General features: G+C 40.1%; 1 protein-coding gene across 4 annotated transcripts in view; it reads right to left on the bottom strand.

Moving 5' to 3' along the window:
* LOC117324614 (palmitoyltransferase ZDHHC6-like) overlaps positions 1-25,666 on the bottom strand; it is a 27,223-nt gene continuing 1,557 nt past the window's right edge. Inside the window, exons 3-10 of one of the 4 annotated variants that reach the window (XM_033880561.1) lie at positions 24,846-25,002; positions 23,466-23,594; positions 22,415-22,468; positions 10,661-10,822; positions 8,621-8,808; positions 8,320-8,366; positions 2,831-4,024; positions 1-2,420 (exon numbers count right to left, since the gene is read on the bottom strand). In XM_033880561.1, the coding sequence (XP_033736452.1) occupies positions 3,876-4,024; positions 8,320-8,366; positions 8,621-8,808; positions 10,661-10,822; positions 22,415-22,468; positions 23,466-23,594; positions 24,846-25,002 (886 nt within the window). In that variant the 3' untranslated portion in view covers positions 1-2,420; positions 2,831-3,875. Of the gene's footprint in view, positions 2,712-2,819; positions 4,025-8,319; positions 8,367-8,620; positions 8,809-10,660; positions 10,823-22,414; positions 22,469-23,465; positions 23,595-24,845; positions 25,003-25,666 lie in introns of all 4 variants that reach the window. The other 3 variants (XM_033880547.1, XM_033880553.1, XM_033880539.1) reach the window with 3 other exon arrangements.

A 25,666-nucleotide genomic window follows, 5' to 3' on the forward strand; every position in this document is an offset into this window, starting at 1 on the left:
CATCAATGCTTAAATATTGCACACATATTCTAACATAAAATTGTATGTGCTGCTTACGTCAGAATATTGACATAAAAGCGCCAATAACCTTGTCATCTCTACATTTTCTTCCAATTAAAAATTAGTAGCCGATTGGTTTACTTAAGTTATTTTAAATATTCTTTCCCTTGAAACATTACCTGGATGATGGGGTAAAACTATTGATAGCTGCTAATGATTCACGGTATTTACCACTGACAGGAGTGGGGTTGGAAATATTAACAACATGTTTGGTTTATTTTGTTTAACGGTCTATTAATAGCCAGGGTCACTGAACGTTACAACATACACAAATCACATCTGAAATAGACTTAATATGCCTTACAGTGGACTCTATATCACCTAAATTATTATTCTTACTAATTTAGGACAATGGTTGCATTTCATGTCTAATTGTTGATAACAGAAGTCATTGCAAAGTTGTATACTGAAGACTAAACTGAACTGCTAATTAGCTAATAGCTGCTAACAGAAGATACAGAATATTATGAAAGAAGCCTATATTATACTACAAATAGTCTGAAAAAAAATCTTCTCTTTACATCATTAACAAATTTGTAACAGTCTAAAATGAGAGCTTGTCTATGCTCAACAGTACTATGTTGTAACATTATAATTGTGACAGCTAATAAGCAATAATGTGTAAACTCATTTGATATTATAGTAAATAATATATATTCATATATTAGAACCTTTGTCTCCTACTTAATACAAATTCTGCAAATATGAATAGCAAAATTGAATTGATCTCTGAAATATACAGAATCACAAAGTTCTGTTCTAATGCTCAATGAACTAGTTAGTATACAAAACAATATTTACATGTATAAAACAGTATCTTTTTATAAATTAATACAAAAAATGTAAAACAGATCAGTTCAAGGCTATCCAAATCAGGATAGCATGTGACCTAATCAAACTAGAATACTTCACAAACACATTTATCATAGCTGACTGTGAATTTAAATGAAGAGAAACATGGGGAAAGTTTTAGCTCTATATCACTATGGCATTTCTAAACATAAATCTGCAAGATATTTTCTTTTGTTCTTCAGTTTCAGTAATTTCATCCCCCAGTAATTATTTGTTGCATCACTTGTTTCAGTCATCCCCAAAATGGTGTTCAAGGTTTATGTAACTGCTCATACAGATTGCATTTTCTCATAACATATTTCCATATGGTTTTCTATACAAGAACACCAAGTTTCTTGTGTAAACATTGAGGAACCTTTCCTAACACATAATGGGTCTGGTACATAATCATACTGACTCCACCGTATCAATTTTTGGCAATCTGATGTCTACTTTTTAATATTATAAAAATTGGAAAGATTCCGAAGATATAGAAGATACTAATGATTATGTTGTCCTCCATGTCTGGAGAAGTGAAATGTAAACTAAATTTTGTGGAGATCTGACATATCTTGACACTTATCATACCATTCATCATTCAACACAATATCTTGTTTACTTTCATGGGGATCCACAAGAACAATAGATCCTATTATCATGCAGCAGAGATGATAACAAATGTATGCATATCTTTAGTAGTTCTAGATATTACCAGGAATTAGCCCAACTGGTTACTTAGGGACTGAACAGTTTGAACAAATTTAGTGAAGTAAGTGACAAAAGAAGTTGCCAAGGTATGAACTATTAGTTACTGAGTACATCATTTAAGAGTTATAGACGATGGGAAATACAACTTTCTAGTAAGGTTCTGACTGGTAATTCAGACACCTACACATAGGTACAAACACAATTCAATATTTTCTCCCTCCTCTTACCAAGGATTTAATTGCTGAAACTTACGAGGTCAAATCTAAATTGTACCCAAATAAGAAGTCAACCTTGGTTAGAGGTCAAACCATCACACCTAGATTTCACCCTTGGTTAGACGTCATACTATCACACCTAGATGTCACATTTGTTAGAGGTCAAACCATCACACCTAGATGTCATCCTTGGTTAGAGGTCATACTACCACACCTAGATGTCACCCTTGGTTAGAGGTCATACTATCACACCTAGATGTCATCCTTGGTTAGAGGTCATACTATCACACCTAGATGTCACCCTTGGTTAGGGGTCATACCATCACACCTAGATGTCATCCTTGGTTAGAGGTCATACTATCACACCTAGATGTCATCCTTGGTTAGAGGTCATACTATCACACCTAGATGTCACCCTTGGTTAGGGGTCATACCATCACACCTAGATGTCATCCTTGGTTAGAGGTCATACCATCACACCTAGATGTCACCCTTGGTTAGAGGTCATACCATCACATCTAGATGTCACCCTTGGTTAGAGGTCATACTATCACACCTAGATGTCATCCTTGGTTAGAGGTCATACCATCACACCTAGATGTCACCCTTGGTTAGAGGTCATACTATCACACCTAGATGTCATCCTTAGTTAGAGGTCATACTACCACACCTAGATGTCATTCTTGGTTAGAGGTCATACTACCACACCTAGATGTCATTCTTGGTTAGAGGTCATACTATCACACCTAGATGTCACCCTTGGTTAGAGGTCATACTAGCACACCTAGATGTCATTCTTGGTTAGAGGTCATACTACCACACCTAGATGTCATCTTGGTTAGAGGTCATACTACCACACCTAGATGTCATTCTTGGTTAGAGGTCATACTACCACACCTAGATGTCATTCTTGGTTAGAGGTCATACTATCATACCTAGAGGTCACCCTTGGTTAGAAGTCACATTATCACACTTAAAAGTCATTTAGAGGTCATACTATCACACCTAGATGTCACCTTGGTTAGAGGTCAAACCATCACACCTAGATGTCACCTTGGTTAGAGGTCATACCATCACACCTTGATGTCACCCTTGGTTAGGGGTCATACCATCACACCTAGATGTCATGCTGGGTTAGGGGTCATACTACCACACCTAGATGTCATTCTTGGTTAGAGGTCAAACCATCACACCTAGATGTCACCCTTGGTTAGGGGTCATACCATCACACCTAGATGTCACCTTGGTTAGATGTCATACTACCACACCTAGATGTCATTCTTGGTCAGAGGTCATACTACCACACCTAGATGTCACCCTGGGTTAGAGGTCATACTACCACACCTAGATGTCACCCTGGGTTAGAGGTCATACTACCACACCTAGATGTCATTCTTGGTTAGAGGTCATACTACCACACCTAGATGTCATTCTTGGTTAGAGGTCATACTACCACACCTAGATGTCATTCTTGGTTAGAGGTCATACTATCACACCTAGATGTCACCCTTGGTTAGAGGTCATACTAGCACACCTAGATGTCATTCTTGGTTAGAGGTCATACTACCACACCTAGATGTCATCTTGGTTAGAGGTCATACTACCACACCTAGATGTCATTCTTGGTTAGAGGTCATACTACCACACCTAGATGTCATTCTTGGTTAGAGGTCATACTATCATACCTAGAGGTCACCCTTGGTTAGAAGTCACAGTATCACACTTAAAAGTCATTTAGAGGTCAAACTAACACCCTCAGCAGTCATATTTGACTAGAGATCAAACAAACAACAGTTCCATGGTTAGAGGAGTATCTTACACATACAGCAGTTGTTCTTGATTTGAAATGAACCTAACAAACACAAGGTAGTTATATCAACAGTAATTTGAGGAAACAAGATTGCAGTTATCATTGATCTCTGGTCAAAAATATAAATATGCAATCCATGATCTCCTGTCAAACACATACAACACTGCTTTCCCTTATCTCTTGTCAAGCTCTCAGTCCAGTGTTTATTTGTTTGTAGTCCACCAGGTAAACAAATTAATTCATGGAAACTTTTAATTGTCTTTTTTGCCTAGATTTGGTTTTTGCAGTTCTGGCATTTCTGTGTTGTGATTTTTTACGATCTCCTCATTTTCACATTCATCCATAACTAGCTCTTTGGCACAACAGCGTGGAAACCATCCTCTAATCCTCTTCTTCTTCCCTATAATATACACAAATTGGAAATAAGTGACAAGATGATCAACTGTTTTGATACTATATGTGTGTGATTTTGATAGATTTTGTTCCTATAACTTTTGTGTGATTTTGATGGATTTTGTTCCTATAACTTTTGTGTGATTTTGATGGATTTTGTTCCTTTAGCTTGTGTGTGATTTTGATAGATTTTATTACTATAGCTTGTGTGGGATTTTGATGGATTTTGTTCCTATAGCTTGTGTGGGATTTTGATGGATTTCATTACTATAGCTTGTGTGGGATTTTGATGGATTTTGTTCCAAGAGGATGTGTGGGATTTTGATGGATTTCGTTCATAGAAGTTGTGTGGGATTTTGATGGGTTTTGTTCTTAGAAGTTGTGTGGGGGTACCGACGGATTTTGTTCCTAGAAGTTGTGTGGGGGTATCAATGGGTTTTGTTCCTAGAAGTTGTGTGGGTTACTGATGGGTTTGGTTCTTTGAGGGCATGTGGGATTTTGTTGAATTTTAGTGCTAAAATTCTGTGGTATTTTATTGGGTTGTTTCTACTAAAGTGTGTGGGATTTTACTGGCTATTTTCTCTAGAGTGTGTGCATGATTTTGTTGGGTTTTTTCCCACTAGAGTGTGTGTGTGAGTTTGTTAGGTTATTCCCACTAGAGTGTGTGTGAGAGTTTGTTAGGTTTTTTCCCACTAGAGCATGTGTGGGAGTTTGTTAAGTTATTCCCATTAGAGTGTGTGTGTGTGTGGGGGGGGGGGGGGGGGTTGTTAGCTTTCCCCACTAGAGTGTATGTGGGAGTTTGTTAAGTTATTCCCACTAGAGTGTGTGTGGGAGTTTGTTAGGGTATTCCCACTAAAGTGTGTGTGGGAGTTTGTTAGGTTATTCCCACTAGAGTGTGTGTGTGAGTTTGTTAAGTTATTCCCACTAGAGTGTGTGTGAGTTTGTTAGGTTATTCCCAATAGAGTGTGTGTGTGAGTTTGTTAGGTTATTCCCACAAGAGTGTGTGTGTGAGTTTGTTAAGTTATTCCCACTAGAGTGTGTGGGAGTTTGTTAGGTTATTCCCACTAGAGTGTGTGTGGGAGTTTGTTAGGTTATTCCCACTAAAGTGTGTGTGTGTGGGGGGGGGGGGGGGGGGGGGGGGGGTGTTAGCTTTCCCCACTAGAGTGTATGTGGGAGTTTGTTAAGTTATTCCCACTAGAGTGTGTGTGGGAGTTTGTTAGGGTATTCCCACTAAAGTGTGTGTGGGAGTTTGTTAGGTTATTCCCACTAGAGTGTGTGTGTGAGTTTGTTAAGTTATTCCCACTAGAGTGTGTGTGAGTTTGTTAGGTTATTCCCACTAGAGTGTGTGTGTGAGTTTGTTAGGTTATTCCCACTAGAGTGTGTGTGTGAGTTTGTTAAGTTATTCCCACTAGAGTGTGTGTGTGAGTTTGTTAGGTTATTCCCACTAGAGTGTGTGTGTGAGTTTGTTAAGTTATTCCCACTAGAGTGTGTGTGGGAGTTTGTTAGGTTATTCCCACTAGAGTGTGTGTGTGAGTTTGTTAGGTTATTCCCACTAGAGTGTGTGTGTGAGTTTGTTAAGTTATTCCCACTAGAGTGTGTGGGAGTTTGTTAGGTTATTCCCAATAGAGTGTGTGTATGAGTTTGTTAGGTTATTCCCACAAGAGTGTGTGTGTGAGTTTGTTAGGTTATTCCCACAAGAGTGTGTGTGTGAGTTTGTTAAGTTATTCCCACTAGAGTGTGTGTGAGTTTGTTAGGTTATTCCCAATAGAGTGTGTGTGTGAGTTTGTTAGGTTATTCCCACAAGAGTGTGTGTGTGAGTTTGTTAAGTTATTCCCACTAGAGTGTGTGTGTGAGTTTGTTAGGTTATTCCCACTAGAGTGTGTGTGTGAGTTTGTTAAGTTATTCCCACTAGAGTGTGTGTGGGAGTTTGTTAGGTTATTCCCACTAGAGTGTGTGTGTGAGTTTGTTAGGTTATTCCCACTAGAGTGTGTGTGTGAGTTTGTTAAGTTATTCCCACTAGAGTGTGTGGGAGTTTGTTAGGTTATTCCCAATAGAGTGTGTGTGTGAGTTTGTTAGGTTATTCCCACAAGAGTGTGTGTGTGAGTTTGTTAGGTTATTCCCACAAGAGTGTGTGTGTGAGTTTGTTAAGTTATTCCCACTAGAGTGTGTGTGAGTTTGTTAGGTTATTCCCACTAGAGTGTGTGTGTGAGTTTGTTAGGTTATTCCCACTAGAGTGTGTGTGGGAGTTTGTTAGGTTATTCCCACTAGAGTGTGTGTGGGAGTTTGTTAGGTTATTCCCACTAGAGTGTGTGTGGGAGTTTGTTAGGTTATTCCCAATAGAGTGTGTGTGGGAGTTTGTTAGGTTATTCCCAATAGAGTGTGTGTGGGAGTTTGTTAGGTTATTCCCACTAGAGTGTGTGTGGGAGTTTGTTAGGTTATTCCCACTAGAGTGTGTGTGTGTGGGGGGGGGGGGGGGGGGGGAGTTTGTTAGGGTATTCCCACTAGAGTGTGTGTGTGAGTTTGTTAAGTTATTCCCACTAGAGTGTGTGTGGGAGTTTGTTAGGTTATTCCCACTAGAGTGTGTGGGGGAGTTTGTAAGGTTATTCCCACTAGAGTGTGTGTGAGTTTGTTAGGTTATTCCCACTAGAGTGTGTGTGGGAGTTTGTTGGGGTTTTCCACTAGAGTGTGTGTGGGAGTTTGTTAGGTTATTCCCACTAGAGTGTGTGGGGGAGTTTGTTAGGTTATTCCCACTAGAGTGTGTGTGGGAGTTTGTTAGGTTATTCCCACTAGAGTGTGTGGGGAGTTTGTTAGGTTATTCCCACTAGAGTGTGTGTGGGGGGGGGGGGGGGGGAGTTAGGGGGGGGAGTTTGTTAGGTTATTCCCACTAAATGTGAGTGTGAGTTTGTTAGGTTATTCCCACAAGATGTGTGTGTGAGTTTGTTAGGTTATTCCACTAGAGTGTGTGTGGGAGTTTGTTAGGTTATTCCCACTAGAGTGTGTGTGGGGAGTTTGTTAGGTTATTCCCACTAGAGTGTGTGGGGGAGTTTGTTAGGTTATTCCCACTAGAGTGTGTGTGTGAGTTTGTTAGGTTATTCCCACTAGAGTGTGTGTGGGAGTTTGTTGGGGTTTTCCACTAGAGTGTGTGTGGGGAGTTTGTTAGGTTATTCCCACTAGAGTGGTGTGGGGAGTTTGTTAGGTTATTCCCACTAGAGTGTGTGTGGGAGTTTGTTAGGTTATTCCCACTAGAGTGTGTGTGAGAGTGTGTTAGGTTATTCCCACTAGAGTGTGTGTGTGTGGGGGGGGGGGGGGGGGGTTTGTTAGGTTATTCCCACTAGAGTGTGTGTGTGAGTTTGTTAGGTTATTCCCACTAGAGTGTGTGTGTGAGTTTGTTAGGTTATTCCCACTAGAGTGTGTGTGGGAGTTTGTTAGGTTATTCCCACTAGAGTGTGTGTGGGAGTTTGTTAGGTTATTCCCACTAGAGTGTGTGGGGGAGTTTGTTAGGTTATTCCCACAAGAGTGTGTGTGTGAGTTTGTTAGGTTATTCCCACTAGAGTGTGTGTGGGAGTTTGTTAGGTTATTCCCACTAGAGTGTGTGTGGGAGTTTGTTGGTGTTTTCCACTAGAGTGTGTGGGAGTTTGTTAGGTTATTCCCACTAGAGTGTGTGTGGGAGTTTGTTAAGTTATTCCTACTAGAGTGTGTGTGTGTGTGTGGGGGGGGGGGGGGGTTGTTAAGTTATTCCCACTAGAGTGTGTGTGGGAGTTTGTTAAGTTATTCCTACTAGAGTGTGTGTGTGTGTGTGTGTGGGGGGGGGGGGGGGGGGGGGGGGGGGAGTTTGTTAGTTTTTTCCCACTAGAGTGTGTGGGGGGGGGGGGGGGGGGAGTTTGTTAGGTTATTCCCACTAGAGTGTGTGTGGGAGTTTGTTAAGTTATTCCCACTAGAGTGTGTGTGGGAGTTTGTTAGGTTATTCCCACTAGAGTGTGTGTTGGAGTTTGTTAGGTTTTTTCCCACTAGAGTGTGTGTGTGGGAGTTTGTTGGGGTTTTCCACTAGAGTGTGTGGGAGTTTGTTGGGGTTTTCCATTAGAGTGTGTGTGGGAGTTTGTTGTAACCATATTTCACCATATGTTGGCAGGTTTTGTCATTAGAGTTTAGCAGGTTTTGTCTTTAGAGGATGTGTGGGTTTTTGCTAAAGTTTGTCACTAGAGGGAGTTGTTAGGATGTTTTTACTTATTATTATTGTTTACCAGCTGAACACCCTGTATCTTATTGATATGATAATGAGTGTTGTTTTATCTATACTCTTACCTGATTTTATTTTGTTTTGAATCAGCTTTGTCCCATACAGCCAATGTCTGCAATCAGAGTGATGACATTACTACATTAAGCTGTTCAGGTTAACAGAATGTATTGTTTGTCAGTATTTCATCTGAGAATGTATTTTTAGAATTTCTTTGATACCTAACATATAACTATGCTATCTTATGTTAATATGACAATACAGGGAGATTTTAGAAGCATCTCTCTTGCTCCTTTTAAAGTTTAAGCAATGGACTTGTGAGATCCTAAAATGGTTTATTGGGTATGAAAGAAAAGTATAGCTGATTACTTTTTCCATCGGGTTACCAAGACCTTATCTCCAGTCGCCACTGGTATGCGTGGTTCGTCTGTACAAGGCATGTTGAAACACACCCGACACCCTTTGTTGAGGGGTATCCACGCTCCACTGAAGTTAGCCACAATCAGGTACTCAAGGGTTCTTTCACGCTTCAGGGCTTTTTGTTGAATTTGTTCAATCTGTAATATCATGTAAAGTCAAATGAATACATTTTAATGACTCGAATTAATTAGTATATTCTATAAATGTCTTACAAATTTGGTTAAAAAATACTTTTAAGTCTCTGTTATTCCTTTAAGTCATCTAATTAACTGATGTGTAAAAGTAACAAGGAGAAGTATATATTATTAAGTCCATATGACTCCCTGTATCTATCAAAACAATAAAACCTGTTATTTGTAACATCATGTAATACAACTGTATGTGATATCTAATATAACAACTAAATGACAGAGGACAGACTGAGATGATTCATGATAACATCCCTCGGGGACAAGGTCAGACATGAATTCCACAGTTATTATAGACACTTACTGTGAGTGTATACTGATTACATCCCTCGGGGACAGGGACAGAGATGAATTCCACAGTTCATATAGACACTTACTGTGAGTGTATCCCTCGGGGACAGGGACAGAGATGAATTCCACAGTTATTATAGACACTTACTGTGAGTGTGTACTGATTACATTCCTCGGGGACAGGGTCAGACATGAATTCCACAGTTATTATAGACACTTACTGTGAGTGTATACTGATTACATTCCTCGGGGACAGGGTCAGACATGAATTCCACAGTTATTATAGACACTTACTGTGAGTGTATCCCTCGGGGACAGGGTCAGACATGAATTCCACAGTTATTATAGACACTTACTGTGAGTGTATACTGATTACATTCCTCGGGGACAGGGACAGAGATGAATTCCACAGTTATTATAGACACTTACTGTGAGTGTATACTAATTACATCCCTCGGGGACAGGGTCAGACATGAATTCCACAGTTATTATAGACACTTACTGTGAGTGTGTACTGATTACATCACTCGGGGACAGGGTCAGACATGAATTCCACAGTTATTATAGACACTTACTGTGAGTGTATACTGAGTACATCCCTCGGGGACAGGGACAGAGATGAATTCCACAGTTATTATAGACACTTACTGTGAGTGTGTACTGAGTACATCCCTCGGGGACAGGGTCAGACATGAATTCCACAGTTATTATACACACTTACTGTGAGTGTGTACTGAGTACATCCCTCGGGGACAGGGACAGAGATGAATTCCACAGTTATTATAGACACTTACTGTGAGTGTGTCCCTCGGGGACAGGGACAGAGATGAATTCCACAGTTATTATAGACACCTACTGTGAGTGTGTACTGAGTACATCCCTCGGGGACAGGGACAGAGATGAATTCCACAGTTATTATAGACACTTACTGTGAGTGTGTACTGATTACATCCCTCGGGGACAGGGTCAGACATGAATTCCACAGTTATTATAGACACTTACTGTGAGTGTGTACTGAGTACATCCCTCGGGGACAGGGTCAGACATGAATTCCACAGTTATTATAGACACTTACTGTGAGTGTGTACTGAGTACATCCCTCGGGGACAGGGTCAGACATGAATTCCACAGTTATTATAGACACTTACTGTGAGTGTGTACTAATTACGTCTCTCGGGGACAGGGACAGAGATGAATTCCACAGTTAATATAGACACTTACTGTGAGTGTGTACTAATTACGTCCCTCGGGGACAGGGACAGAGATGAATTCCACAGTTATTATAGACACTTACTGTGAGTGTGTACTAATTACGTCCCTCGGGGACAGGGACAGAGATGAATTCCACAGTTATTATACATATATGTAGACACTTACTGTGAGTGTGTACTGATTACATCCCTCGGGGACAGGGTCAGAGATGAATTCCACAGTTATTATAGACACTTACTGTGAGTGTATCCCTCGGGGACAGGGACAGAGATGAATTCCAGTTATTATAGACACTTACTGTGAGTGTGTACTGATTACATCCCTCGCAGACAGGCCAGGTGATACCATCAGACTGAGGCATGCCTGACCAGGTAAACACTTGTGACAAGTTTTTCCAGCATCCAAATTTATAAGGATATATAAATTCACCTTCATCCGGTTCTCGCTCTCTGTCTAAAGCCTGAAATCACATGAAAATCTTGATGAGGAATATGGTAAGCCCATCATATGCTTACAATCTTGTGACTGTTATGTTTAGTGTCTGAAACGATAAAAATTTGTTTCTTAACATCTCTACTAAAAGCACACATTTCTATTACTGATCATGACATGAACATAACATATGTTCAAAAATTTTCTCAAATTAAGCGAATGAGCTCACTCCAAGGTCGTAACAGGTACCAATGTAACGTACATATACTCTACCTCACTACGTGGTGGACAGGGACCAGATGATTCCAATTATATGACCTACTAGGGCTGTAACGGTCCCGGGAATGCACAGTTATTCCACCTCACTATAGCATTTTAGGTGTTTTAAATTTCCTCTGCACAATAGAACATCCAGTTATATAACATCCTGTAGGGTACGTTCATCCCTCACAACAGGATTTCCGATATTTAGACCTTATGTATTCGTACATCCCTGAGGGTACAGATAACCTCGTAATAGTTACGTCAGATACGATCTAAGGGACAGTGTAATGTTTGTCATTTAAGCACTACAGTTATACTGGTACTGTTAACAGTTGCTACACTGAGGGAAAAGGACCATTGAATTGTCTCACTCAGGGTTAACGGTACTTTGTATTTACAGTTTTCTTTCTAAACGACCTTAAGTGAATTTACCATCATACTAGGTTTCTACCAGTGTAATGATAAGTTTATCTACCTCACACGGGTTGTAACGGGTACCAGTGAATGTACTTACCTCACTACAGGTTTAACAGTACAGTTGTAATGTTTCACTCTTGTTTAAAGGCGAATGACTCACCTACAGAGAGGTTTTAAGACCATTGTTACATCTAGTTACCTACGAGGTTGTAATTTAGGTTGAACAGTAAAGTGTAATGTTTAACTACTCACTACGTTTAACAGGTACCATGTATTGTACTTTTACTCTACACTACGGGTTGTCACGGTACATTTAGACATGTTGTCACTACTCACTCGAGGGTGTAACGGTACATGATTCATGTACTCTACACTCACTACGAGGTTTGTAACGGGTACCAGTGGTAATCTACTCACTACGGGGTTTGTAACAGGGTACCAGTGTAATGTATCTACTCACTACGGGTTGACGGTACGGTACATGTATTACCCACTAGAGGTTGTAAGACAGGTAATGTACATGTCTCTACTCACTAGGGTGAACGGTACAGGAATGAATGTTGTCTACCTCACTGAGGTGTTGTCTGAATGTACTCCTCGAGGTTGTAACGGTACAGTGTAATGTACAGTTATACCTCACTACGGAGGTGTTACTTACTCTGGGACGGGTACCAGTGTAATGTATCTACCTCACTGAGGTTGTTAGTAATCCGGGTACAGTTTGTAATGACACTACTAGTGTAGTACTGTACTCACTACGAGGTTGACAGGTACAGTGTAATGTATTGATCACTCATACGATTTGTAACAGGTACCGAGTATGTACTGTATCTACCTCCTACGAGGTGAACGGGTACATGTAATGTACTCCCCACTACAGGTTTTAACAGTACCAGTGTAGACATGTTGTACTTACCTCACTACAGGTTGTAAACATGAATTCTCACCAGTTTAAGTAGTAATGTACTCACTACGGTTGTAACGGTACCATGTAAGTCAGTTACTCTACTCACTACGAGTTTTGTAACGGGTACCAGTGTAATGTACTATACATCCACTACGAGGTTGTCAGAATGATCTCACAGTGTTTAATAGTAGACACTACGTGAGTGTGGTACTGACTTACCTCACTACGAGGTTGTAACGGGTACCAGTGTAATGTACATGTTGTGACTTAAGTACTCACTCACAGGTTGTAACAGGTACCAGTGTATTATGTACTCACTACTAGAGGTTGTAACGGTACCATGTAATGTACTCACCTCTACGAGGTTGTAACAGGTACCAGTGATCCACATGATTAACATGTTGTATCTACCTCACTACGAGGTTGTAACGGGTACCAGTGTAATGTACAGTTACTTACCTCACTACGAGGTTGTAACGGGTACCAGTGTAATGACTTACCTCACTAGAGGTGTAACGTACCAGTTAATGTACATTGTCTACCTCCTACGAGGTTGTAACAGGTACCAGTGTACATGTACTCTACTCAAGACGCAGGTTTGTAAAAGGTTACCAGTAATGTATGTAATGTTGTACTATACCTCACTACGAGTTACGTCCTTGTCTAACACGTGATACCAGTGAATGTACTTACCTCACATGGTTTAAGGCTCAGTAATGACTTCACTACAGTTTGAACGTACAGTGTAATGTATGTTACTCACTACGAGGTTAAAGTGTACCATGTTGTTACATCGTTACTCTAACCTCATCATTTAACGGTACATATGTACTATACAGTGTAACGGTACAGTGTAATGTACATGTTTACTCTTACCTCACTACGAGGTTTGTAACAGGTACCAGTGTAATTACTTACCTCACTACGAGGTTGTAACGGGTACCAGTGTAATGTATACTCTACGGTTTACGCTACTTACTAGAGGTTGTAACGGGTACCAGTGTAATGTACATGTTGTACCTCCCACTACGAGGTTGTAACGGGTACCAGTGTAATGTACATGTTGTACTCTACCTCACTACGAGGTTGTAACAGGTACAGTGTAATGTACTCACTACGAGGTTGTAATGGGTACCAGTGTAATGTACTCACTACGAGGTTGTAACAGGGTACCAGTTGTAAGTACATGTTTATCTACCTCACTACGAGGTTGTAACAGGTACCAGTGTAATGTACTCTACCTCACTACGAGGTTGTAACAGGTACCAGTGTAATGTACTCTACCTCACTACGAGGTTGTAACAGGTACCAGTGTAATGTACTCTACCTCCTACGAGGTTGTAACAGGTACCAGTGTAATGTACATGTTGTTACTCTACCCACTACGAGGTTGTAACAGGTACCAGTGTAATTTGTACTCTACCTCACTACGAGGTTGTAACAGGTACCAGTGTAATGTACCTACCTCACTACGAGGTTGTAACAGGTACCAGTGTAATGTACATGTGTACTCTACCTCACTACGAGGTTGTAACGGGTACCAGTGTAAATGTACATTGTACTCTACCTCACTACGAGGTTGTAACAGGTACCAGTGTAATGTACATGTTGTACTCTACCTCACTACGAGGTTGTAACGGGTACCAGTGTAATGTACTCTACCTCACTACGAGGTTGTAACGGGTACCAGTGTAATGTACATGTTGTACTCTACCTCACTACGAGGTTGTAACGGGTACCAGTGTAATGTACTCACTACGAGGTTGTAACGGGTACCAGTGTAATGTACATGTTGTACTCTACCTCACTACGAGGTTGTAACGGGTACCAGTGTAATGTACTCACTACGAGGTTGTAACAGGTACCAGTGTAATGTACATGTTGTACTCTACCTCACTACGAGGTTGTAACGGGTACCAGTGTAATGTACTCACTACGAGGTTGTAACGGGTACCAGTGTAATGTACTCTACCTCACTACGAGGTTGTAACAGGTACCAGTGTAATGTACTCACTACGAGGTTGTAACGGGTACCAGTGTAATGTACTCACTACGAGGTTGTAACAGGTACCAGTGTAATGTACATGTTGTACTCTACCTCACTACGAGGTTGTAACGGGTACCAGTGTAATGTACTCTACCTCACTACGAGGTTGTAACGGGTACCAGTGTAATGTACTCTACCTCACTACGAGGTTGTAACGGGTACCAGTGTAATGTACTCTACCTCACTACGAGGTTGTAACGGGTACCAGTGTAATGTACTCTACCTCACTACGGTTGTAACGGGTACCAGTGTAGTAATGGTATCTACCTCACTACGAGGTAATGTGTAACGGGTACCAGTGTAATGTAGTGTACTCTACCTCACTACGAGGTTGTAACGGGTACCAGTGTAGTAAGTGTACTACCTCAACTACGAGGTTGTAACGGGTACCAGTGTAATGTACTCTACCTCACTACGAGGTTGTAACGGGTACCAGTGTAATGTACATGTTGTACTCTACCTCACTACGAGGTTGTAACGGGTACCAGTGTAATGTACATGTTGTACTCTACCTCACTACGAGGTTGTAACAGGTACCAGTGTAATGTACTCTACCTCACTACGAGGTTGTAACAGGTACCAGTGTAATGTACTCACTACATACATACAGAAGGTTGTATACATACCAGTTGTAATGGTACATGTTGTACTCTACCTCACTACGAGGTTGTAACGGGTACCAGTGTAATGTACTCACTACGAGGTTGTAACGGGTACCAGTGTAATGTACATGTTGTAGTCTACCTCACTACGAGGTTGTAACAGGTACCAGTGTAATGTACTCACTACGAGGTTGTAACGGGTACCAGTGTAATGTACATGTTGTAGTCTACCTCACTACGAGGTTGTAACGGGTACCAGTGTAATGTACTCTACCTCACTACGAGGTTGTAACAGGTACTAGTGTAATGTACTCTACCTCACTACGAGGTTGTAACAGGTACCAGTGTAATGTACATGTTGTACTCTACCTCACTACGAGGTTGTAACGGGTACCAGTGTAATGTACATGTTGTAGTCTACCTCACTACGAGGTTGTAACAGGTACCAGTGTAATGTACATGTTGTAGTCTACCTCACTACGAGGTTGTAACGGGTACCAGTGTAATGTACATGTTGTAGTCTACCTCACTACGAGGTTGTAACGGGTACCAGTGTAATGTACTCTACCTCACTACGAGGTTGTAACAGGTACCAGTGTAATGTACTCTACCTCACTACGAGGTTGTAACAGGTACCAGTGTAATGTACTCACTACGAGGTTGTAACAGGTACCAGTGTAATGTACTCTACCTCACTACGAGGTTGTAACAGGTACCAGTGTAATGTACATGTTGTACTCTACCTCACTACGAGGTTGTAACAGGTACCAGTGTAATGTACATGTTGTACTCTACCTCACTACGAGGTTGTAACAGGTACCAGTGTAATGTACTCTACCTCACTACGAGGTTGTAACAGGTACCAGTGTAATGTACATGTTGTACTCTACCTCACTACGAGGTTGTAACGGGTACCAGTGTAATGTACTCTACCTCACTACGAGGTTGTAACGGGTACCAGTGTAATGTACATGTTGTAGTCTACCTCACTACGAGGTTGTAACGGGTACCAGTGTAATGTACATGTTGTACTCTACCTCACTACGAGGTTGTAACGGGTACCAGTGTAATGTACATGTTGTACTCTACCTCACTACGAGGTTGTAACGGGTACCAGTGTAATGATCACATGGGTTGTACGTCTACTACCACTACGAGGTTGTAACGGGTACCAGTGTAATGTACTCTACCTCACTACGAGTATGGTAACAGGTACCAGTGTAATGTACTCTACTCACTACGAGGTGTTGTAACGGGTACCAGTGTATGTAATGTTTACTCTACCTCACTACGAGGTTGTACGGGTACCAGGAATGTACAGTGTACTCTACTCACTACGAGGTTGTAACGGGTACCAGTGTAATGTACTCTACCTCACTACGAGGTTGAACAGGTACCAGTTGTAATGTTACATTTGTTTAGTACTCTAACTCACTACGAGGTTTGTAACGGGTACCAGTGTGTAATGTACTCTACCCACTACGAGGTTGTAACAGGTACCAGTGTAATGAAATACCTCCATCTACGAGGTTGGTAACGGGTACCAGTGTGATGTACATGTTGTACGTCTAACCTCACTACGAGGTTTGTGAACGGTACCAGTTGAAATACTCTACCTCACTACGAGGTTGTAACAGGTACCAGTGTAATGTACTCACTACGAGGTTGTAACGAGTACCAGTGTAATGTACATGTTGTACTCTACCTCACTACGAGGTTGTAACGAGTACCAGTGTAATGTACATGTTGTAGTCTACCTCACTACGAGGTTGTAACGGGTACCAGTGTAATGTACATATACTCTACCTCACTACGAGGTTGTAACGGGTACCAGTGTAATGTACTCTACCTCACTACGAGGTTGTAACAGGTACCAGTGTAATGTACATGTTGTACTCTACCCTCACTACGAGGTTGTAACAGGGTGACCAAGTGTAATGTACTCTACCTCACTACGAGGTTTGTAACGGTACCAGTGTAATGTACTGTTGTACTCTACCTCACTACGAGGTTGTAACGAGTACCAGTGTAATGTACATTTGTAGTCTACCTCCTAACTGAGGTTGTAACGGGTACCCAGTGTAATGTACTCTACCTCACTACGAGGTTTGTAACGGGTACAGTGTACTGTACTCACTATAAGGGTTGTAACAGGTACCAGTGAATGTACTCACTACGAGGTTGTAACAGGTACCAGTGTCCAATGTAACTCTACCTCACTACACAGGTTGTAACAGGTACCAGTGTACTGTACTCTACCTCCACTACGAGGTTGTAACGGGTACCAGTGTAATGTACTCACTACGAGATTGTCACAGGTACCAGTGTAATGTACTCACTTACGAGGTTGTAACGGGTACCAGTGGTAATGTACTCACTACGAGGTTGTAACGGGTACCAGTGTAATGTACATGTTGTAGTCTACCTACTACGATGGTCTGTAACGGGTACCAGTGTAATGTACATGTTTGTAGTCTACCTCACTACGAGGTTGTAACGGGTACCAGTGTAATGTACATGTTGTACTCTACCTCACTACGAGGTTGTAACGGGTACCAGTGTAATGTACATGTTGTACTCTACCTCACTACGAGGTTGTAACGGGTACCAGTGTAATGTACTCTACCTCACTACGAGGTTGTAACAGGTACCAGTGTAATGTACATGTTGTACTCTACCTCACTACGAGGTTGTAACGGGTACCAGTGTAATGTACATGTTGTACTCTACCTCACTACGAGGTTGTAACGGGTACCAGTGTAATGTACATGTTGTACTCTACCTCACTACGAGGTTGTAACGGGTACCAGTGTAATGTACTCTACCTCACTACGAGGTTGTAACAGGTACCAGTGTAATGTACATGTTGTACTCTACCTCACTACGAGGTTGTAACGGGTACCAGTGTAATGTACATGTTATACTCTACCTCACTACGAGGTTGTAACGGGTACCAGTGTAATGTACTCACTACGAGATTGTAACAGGTACCAGTGTAATGTACTCACTACGAGGTTGTAACGGGTACCAGTGTAATGTACTCACTACGAGGTTGTAACGGGTACCAGTGTAATGTACATGTTGTAGTCTACCTCACTACGTGGTTGTAACGGGTACCAGTGTAATGTACTCTACCTCACTACGAGGTTGTAACGGGTACCAGTGTAATGTACATGTTGTAGTCTACCTCACTACGAGGTTGTAACGGGTACCAGTGTAATGTACATGTTATACTCTACCTCACTACGAGGTTGTAACGGGTACCAGTGTAATGTACTCACTACGAGATTGTAACAGGTACCAGTGTAATGTACTCACTACGAGGTTGTAACGGGTACCAGTGTAATGTACTCACTACGAGGTTGTAACGGGTACCAGTGTAATGTACATGTTGTAGTCTACCTCACTACGTGGTTGTAACGGGTACCAGTGTAATGTACTCTACCTCACTACGAGGTTGTAACGGGTACCAGTGTAATGTACATGTTATACTCTACCTCACTACGAGGTTGTAACGGGTACCAGTGTAATGTACTCACTACGAGATTGTAACAGGTACCAGTGTAATGTACTCACTACGAGGTTGTAACGGGTACCAGTGTAATGTACTCACTACGAGGTTGTAACGGGTACCAGTGTAATGTACATGTTGTAGTCTACCTCACTACGTGGTTTGTAACGGGTACCAGTGTAATGTACTCTACCTCACTACGAGGTTTGTAACGGGTACCAGTGTAATGTACATGTTATACTCTACCTCACTACGAGGTTTGTAACGGGTACCAGTGTAATGTACATGTTATACTCTACCTCACTACGAGGTTGTAACAGGTACCAGTGTAATGTACATGTTATACTCTACCTCACTACGAGGTTGTAACAGGTACCAGTGTAATGTACATGTTATACTCTACCTCACTACGAGGTTGTAACGGGTACCAGTGTAATGTACATGTTATACTCTACCTCACTACGAGGTTGTAACGGGTACCAGTGTAATGTACATGTTATACTCTACCTCACTACGAGGTTGTAACAGGTACCAGTGTAATGTACTCACTACGAGGTTGTAACGGGTACCAGTGTAATGTACTCACTACGAGGTTGTAACGGGTACCAGTGTAATGTACTCACTACGAGGTTGTAACAGGTACCAGTGTAATGTACTCTACCTCACTACGAGGTTGTAACGGGTACCAGTGTAATGTACTCTACCTCACTACGAGGTTGTAACGGGTACCAGTGTAATGTACTCTACCTCACTACAAGGTTGTAACAGGTACCAGTGTAATGTACATGTTGTAGTCTACCTCACTACAAGGTTGTAACAGGTACCAGTGTAATGTACTCTACCTCACTACGAGATTGTAACAGGTACCAGTGTAATGTACTCACTACGAGGTTGTAACGGGTACCAGTGTAATGTACATGTTGTACTCTACCTCACTACGAGGTTGTAACAGGTACTAGTGTAATGTACTCTACCTCACTACGAGGTTGTAACAGGTACCAGTGTAATGTACATGTTGTACTCTACCTCACTACGAGGTTGTAACAGGTACTAGTGTAATGTACTCTACCTCACTACGAGGTTGTAACAGGTACCAGTGTAATGTACTCTACCTCACTACGAGGTTGTAACAGGTACTAGTGTAATGTACATGTTATACTCTACCTCACTACGAGGTTGTAACGGGTACCAGTGTAATGTACATGTTGTACTCTACCTCACTACGAGGTTGTAACGGGTACCAGTGTAATGTACTCACTACGAGGTTGTAACGGGTACCAGTGTAATGTACTCACTACGAGGTTGTAACGGGTACCAGTGTAATGTACTCACTACGAGGTTGTAACGGGTACCAGTGTAATGTACTTGTTGTACAGCTATACCCTACCAAAAACTCTAAAAATCTTTATAAACTCTATTCATTAAAACTTGTTTTAACTGTACTGCCTAGATTTATATAACCCCTATACACATAAAACATGTTTTTCAGGTTGGTAAGTATGAATGTGATAAGGCTATAGTGAATCACGACTGGTGTATGATACTCCGGTAGTGATATAGGTTGTGATAAGACTATGGTGAATCATAACTGGTGTATGATACGCCGGTTGTGATAAGGCGATGGTGAATCACGAATGGTGTATGATACACTGGTTGTGTTAAGGCAGTACGTAGTCAGCCGGGAATCACAACTGGTGTATGATACGCTGGTTGTGATAAGGCTATGTTGAATCACAACTGGTGTATGATACGCCGGTTGTGATAAGGCTATAGTGAATCTTGACTGGTGTATGATACACTGGTTGTGATATATGTTGTGATAAGGCTATGGTGAATCATAACTGGTGTATGATACGCTGGTTGTGATAAGGCTATAGTAAATCTTGACTGGTGTATGATACGCCGGTTGTGATAAGACTATGGTGAATCACGAATGGTGTATGATACACTGGTTGTGATAAGGCCATGTTGAATCACAACTGGTGTATGTTACGCTTGTTGTGATAAGGCTATGTTGAATCACAACTGGTGTATGATACGCTGGTTGTGTTAAGGCAGTACGTAGTCAGCCGGGGAATCACAACTGGTGTATGATACGCTGGTTGTGATAAGGCTATAGTGAATCACGACTGGTGTATGATACGCCGGTTGTGATATATGTTGTGATAAGGCTATAGTGAATCACGACTGATGTATGATATGCTGGTTGTGATAAGACTATGGTGAATCACAACTGGTGTATGATACGCCGGTTGTGATAAGTCTATGGTGAATCATAACTGGTGTATGATACGCCGGTTGTGATAAGGCTATGGTGAATCATGAATGGTGTATGATACACTGGTTGTGTTAAGGCAGTATGTAGTCGGCCGGAGAATCACAACTGGTGTATGATACGCCGGTTGTGATAAGGCTATAGTGAATCTTGACTGGTGTATGATACACTGGTTGTGATAAGGCGATAGTAAATCACGACTGGTGTATGATACGCTGGTTGTGATAAGGCTATGGTGAATCACGAATGGTGTATGATACACTGGTTGTGTTAAGGCAGTATGTAGTCGACCGGGGAATCACAACTGGTGTATGATACGCCGGTTGTGATAAGGCTATAGTGAATCTTGACTGGTGTATGATACACTGGTTGTGATATATGTTGTGATAAGGCTATGGTGAATCACAACTGGTGTATGATACGTCGGTTGTGATAAGGCTATAGTGAATCACGAATGGTGTATGATACACTGGTTGTGATATATGTTGTGATAAGACTATAGTGAATCACGAATGGTGTATGATACACTGGTTGTGTTAAGGCAGTACGTAGTCGGCCGGGGAATCACAACTGGTGTATGATACGCTGGTTGTGATAAGGCTATGTTGAATCACAACTGGTGTATGATACGCCGGTTGTGATAAGGCTATGGTGAATCACGAATGGTGTATGATACGCTGGTTGTGTTAAGGCAGTATATGTAGTCGGCCGGGGAATCACAACTGGTGTATGATACGCTGGTTGTGATAAGGCTATGTTGAATCACAACTGGTGTATGATACGCTGGTTGTGATAAGGCCATGTTAATTATATTCTCAGGTTGTGTAATTATTGTACAACACACCATCTTTTACCTGTATGTAACATACCATCTATTGTAACACCATAACAACACATTAATACACAGCAAAGTAAAAATCATTGGTATTGTCTTACAGTCTCTCCACTCTGAACTCCACAATCCAACACACCTAGCAGAGTTAAACAATTTGGTTGGCCATCCAAATGAAAATCAACAGTTGTTTCCTTTAATTTCCTTTTGATTGTTATGGACTCACAATGACTTTATTGACAATTATTTAGTATTCTTCTAATATTTTTCACTTTCTGTTAGATTTTTCATGAAGTTTTAAGATACTCAAATACTGCAAACATAACCATAATGCCTTCTATTTTGCCAATAACCAAAAGGATACATATATCTCCATATACAGACTTCATGAATAAAGACTCTGTAGATATAAAACAGTATTAACACTCTTCATCTGATTAACTAGTAAACATTACTGGAGAAAGATCAGTTCTCAAATTCAACCGTGTTTTAAAGCAGAAAGTCCTGTAACTTTCTAGTGTATGGACTGTGCATGTGAAAGATTCTGACAAGCAATTTTCAGAATGTGAAACTTTGATTTTACAGACATTAGTACATAGCTTCAGCACCTAACAATGTTATATAACACACAACACAAACATTTCCATTTTAGTGATACTTCAAAACATTCATTTTACCCAACGATAGACCCAGGATTCTATAAATGTCTGATTCCTAATGACGACTCTAATCTGAAAATATAAAATTAATACAGACACCTGTTACCTTTTCTATGATCCACGACTCTATGCCAGACTCATTCTTTATTATACTTTTCATCTACAATGATAAAAATAAGTATTTATAACCCTTCAGATGCCTTCTTATAACAAAATAAGTGTAAATAGTGAAAGGTAAGGAGAAGAAAGCTAATAAAGTTAAAATTATGCTTGGATACGTACAGTTACAGGGGTAAATATACCATCATTACAGAGACCAATACAGGGAAATGTGAACTGGCTAGCACTTTCATGATCAATAACCAAGTACTGTACATGTACATTATACATATTTAAGCAGAAATCTTACTTTAGCGCATTCCCCCTGGAAGCATTCCGCTAAATTATGATTACGGTAATTATAGTTTATCTACATTGGTTTCTATGGCAATCATTGTTGGTGTGCTAATTCATCATTCCACTAATCTGTTTAAATTTGGTTTTACATTAAAATTTGAATGCATCAAATTAAGTACATTTACAATATTTTGAAAAACAATGAGAGTATATCGTAGTAGATTGTTTTTCTTGTAGTCTACATCACATGTACACTTTGTATCACTTCAGCTATTGAAAGTATACCTTACAATATCAGACAGTAACATATTGTCAATGACATTTTGACCTGATGAACGAGTTCAAAATTACTAATAAACAAACCACAATCATGCTTTAAATATAATCAATTTCGGAATTCCAAATCAACTATTGATTTTAACCAATAACTGTAAACTTATAACTGTCCCAATTGTGGATACTGTCACCGTTAATACAGTTTTTTGTCAAATCTTTATTTTGTCTTTAGACTAATCAAATGCTTAGAATAAGTTTCACTTGAATTAATATAAATTCATTATTTGACAAATTAACTGTTGACTAACCTGATCACAGTAAGTAGATAGGTATAGTACTAAGTTTTCAATTGGATAGATTTGTATCTTTAATAGACATTTATGTTGCACTTGCTTGAAGTTGATTTCATCTCTAGTTATTAAATTCCATTTCACAATTTTCAAATATGGTATTAATGTCCAAATATTGCATATGAGAACACTGACCTGGATGACAAATAACATGCCCACAGCTATAAACACACCAATGGCAAGGCCGATAGCGAACATAGCAGTGATAAATCCCACGAAGCCCAGCTGTACAATAGGATCGTTGGTGTAGTACATGTAGTATTGCTAGAAAAGAAGAAAGAATAGTTATATTTCAGTCCACACAATCTCTTCACAAGAGGCCCTTTGAAATATCGCTCACTTGGACATTTCAGTAAGTATGGCAAAATACGCTAATTTAAGTTATATTTCAATTATTTTCCTATTTTAGAACTGCCTCTCCCAACAATGGTTCAAACTACAGGTAGACTAAATCATGTCATTCTTGAAAGAAAAAAAAGTATCTTCAAGTTTTTTTTCCTTTGTTTTGCTATATTACCCCTATTTGGCCCTCTTTTTCCTGCCCAAAAGGGGTCACATCCTTCATCTTTACAACATAAAACACTGCTAAATAATCATCCAGACCAAATTTCATCAAAATCCATTTAGTTGTTTAGGACTAACAGCATTTTAAAAAGATATATACCCTTTGGCTCAGGTGAATCAAAAAATTGTCAATAACAATTTTATTACAAAGGGCAATAACTCTGTAAGTAATTGTAGCATATTTGCCATTTTCGAACTCATCTCAGATCTTGTCAGTATATGGCTACATTAAAAGTTTTGTCAATCTTGGTTGATATTGGCACCTATAATCATGATTACAAAGGGCAATAACTCTGTAAGTTAATGTCGCACATTTTCGTCTCAGATCTTGTTGATATATGTCTGCCAAATAATAGTACCCATTTTCAAACTTGTCCGAGATCTTGTCTATATATGTCTGCATACAAAGTCTCATCAAATTTGGTTAATATTTACTCAAGTTATCGGTGCAAGGTCCAATAATAATAGTATTGCAAAGGGCAATAACTCTGTATGTTGCTGTCAAATAATTTCAATTAAAGAAAAGGCAGAAAAAAAATCTGCTATCTTGAACCGGACAAATATTGACAAATATTGCTTAGGATCGGAGAATTCATAGACATGAAGAATGACTCATACAATATACTGAGATTCATCTAACTGTGGGAACTTTCACCTAGCATGGAAACTGGATATAAATTTTCTTAATAGAATACAGTACTGTACATTAATAAATTATTTTGGAGTTTGTTATGACATTATAAGTTTCCTCATCCAACCATTAACATTATTGTTGTGGTATGTAGTTGGTACTACATGATGGTATAAGCTATTCCAAGTAAGGGTCATTTCAATTTTGTAATATTTGACAGACATCTTAATTTTGGTACTGTTTGGTTGAACTAACTGTCTTTAGCACTTTACAATTCAGTATCTTAATTTCAAGAGATATCTTTAGGTTTTCTAACATACCCAGTTAAGAGCCTTGTATGTAGAGATCACAAGGACAATTCCTGCATGAGTGCAGCCTAGTGGGGCGAAAAATAGGAAGTAGACAAAGTTAGCATGATTGTAGTGACCACAACAGCTGTTTATCCAAGGACAATGATGGTCCATCTTCATCACACACCTGTAACACACAAAAAATGGGATAGTTAATTATATATACATGTATATGTTTTTAACAGTTACTACTTTGGCCATGTACACCACCCAAAACAGAGGAATAACTGTACAATATCTGTATAACAGTTATAAAGTCTACCCTCGTTATATCGCCACATTTCGTCCGTGTCAATTATGGCGGTATAACGAGGGTGGCGTTAGTATCGAACCATGGAAATTACAACAGTAAAAGATAAATGTTGTACCAACGTTTTAATAAATACACAATGATTTAACATATAAGACACCATGGTATTGACCGTGCGTTTTGTAGCTTACAAATACACATTTACATATGTAATTTCTGAAAAAAAAGTCATTAATTTGCTTTTGTCTCATGCCATCTGTTACAATCTGTCGAATTTTATTGGAAATTACGCGGCATTGGATCAAGCCCGAAGAACACGCTTTCGTCTCGGAGTTTCCATCTCGACTGACGAAGCCAAATCGTTCATACCATAAATAAGAACACTAATTGAGTAGAAATCAGTCATGCTTTATTACAAATCAAACCATACCTGTGTGTACTGTAGATGTCACATATATAAAGATTGATACATATATCTACCTGAGTGATAGAAACTCATTCAAGTGTATAACTTAGTTACCTGTGAAAAAGGAAATGCCCT

This window comes from Pecten maximus, chromosome 1 (genome assembly GCF_902652985.1).
Source record: "Pecten maximus chromosome 1, xPecMax1.1, whole genome shotgun sequence".
Lineage (NCBI taxonomy): Eukaryota > Metazoa > Mollusca > Bivalvia > Pectinida > Pectinidae > Pecten > Pecten maximus.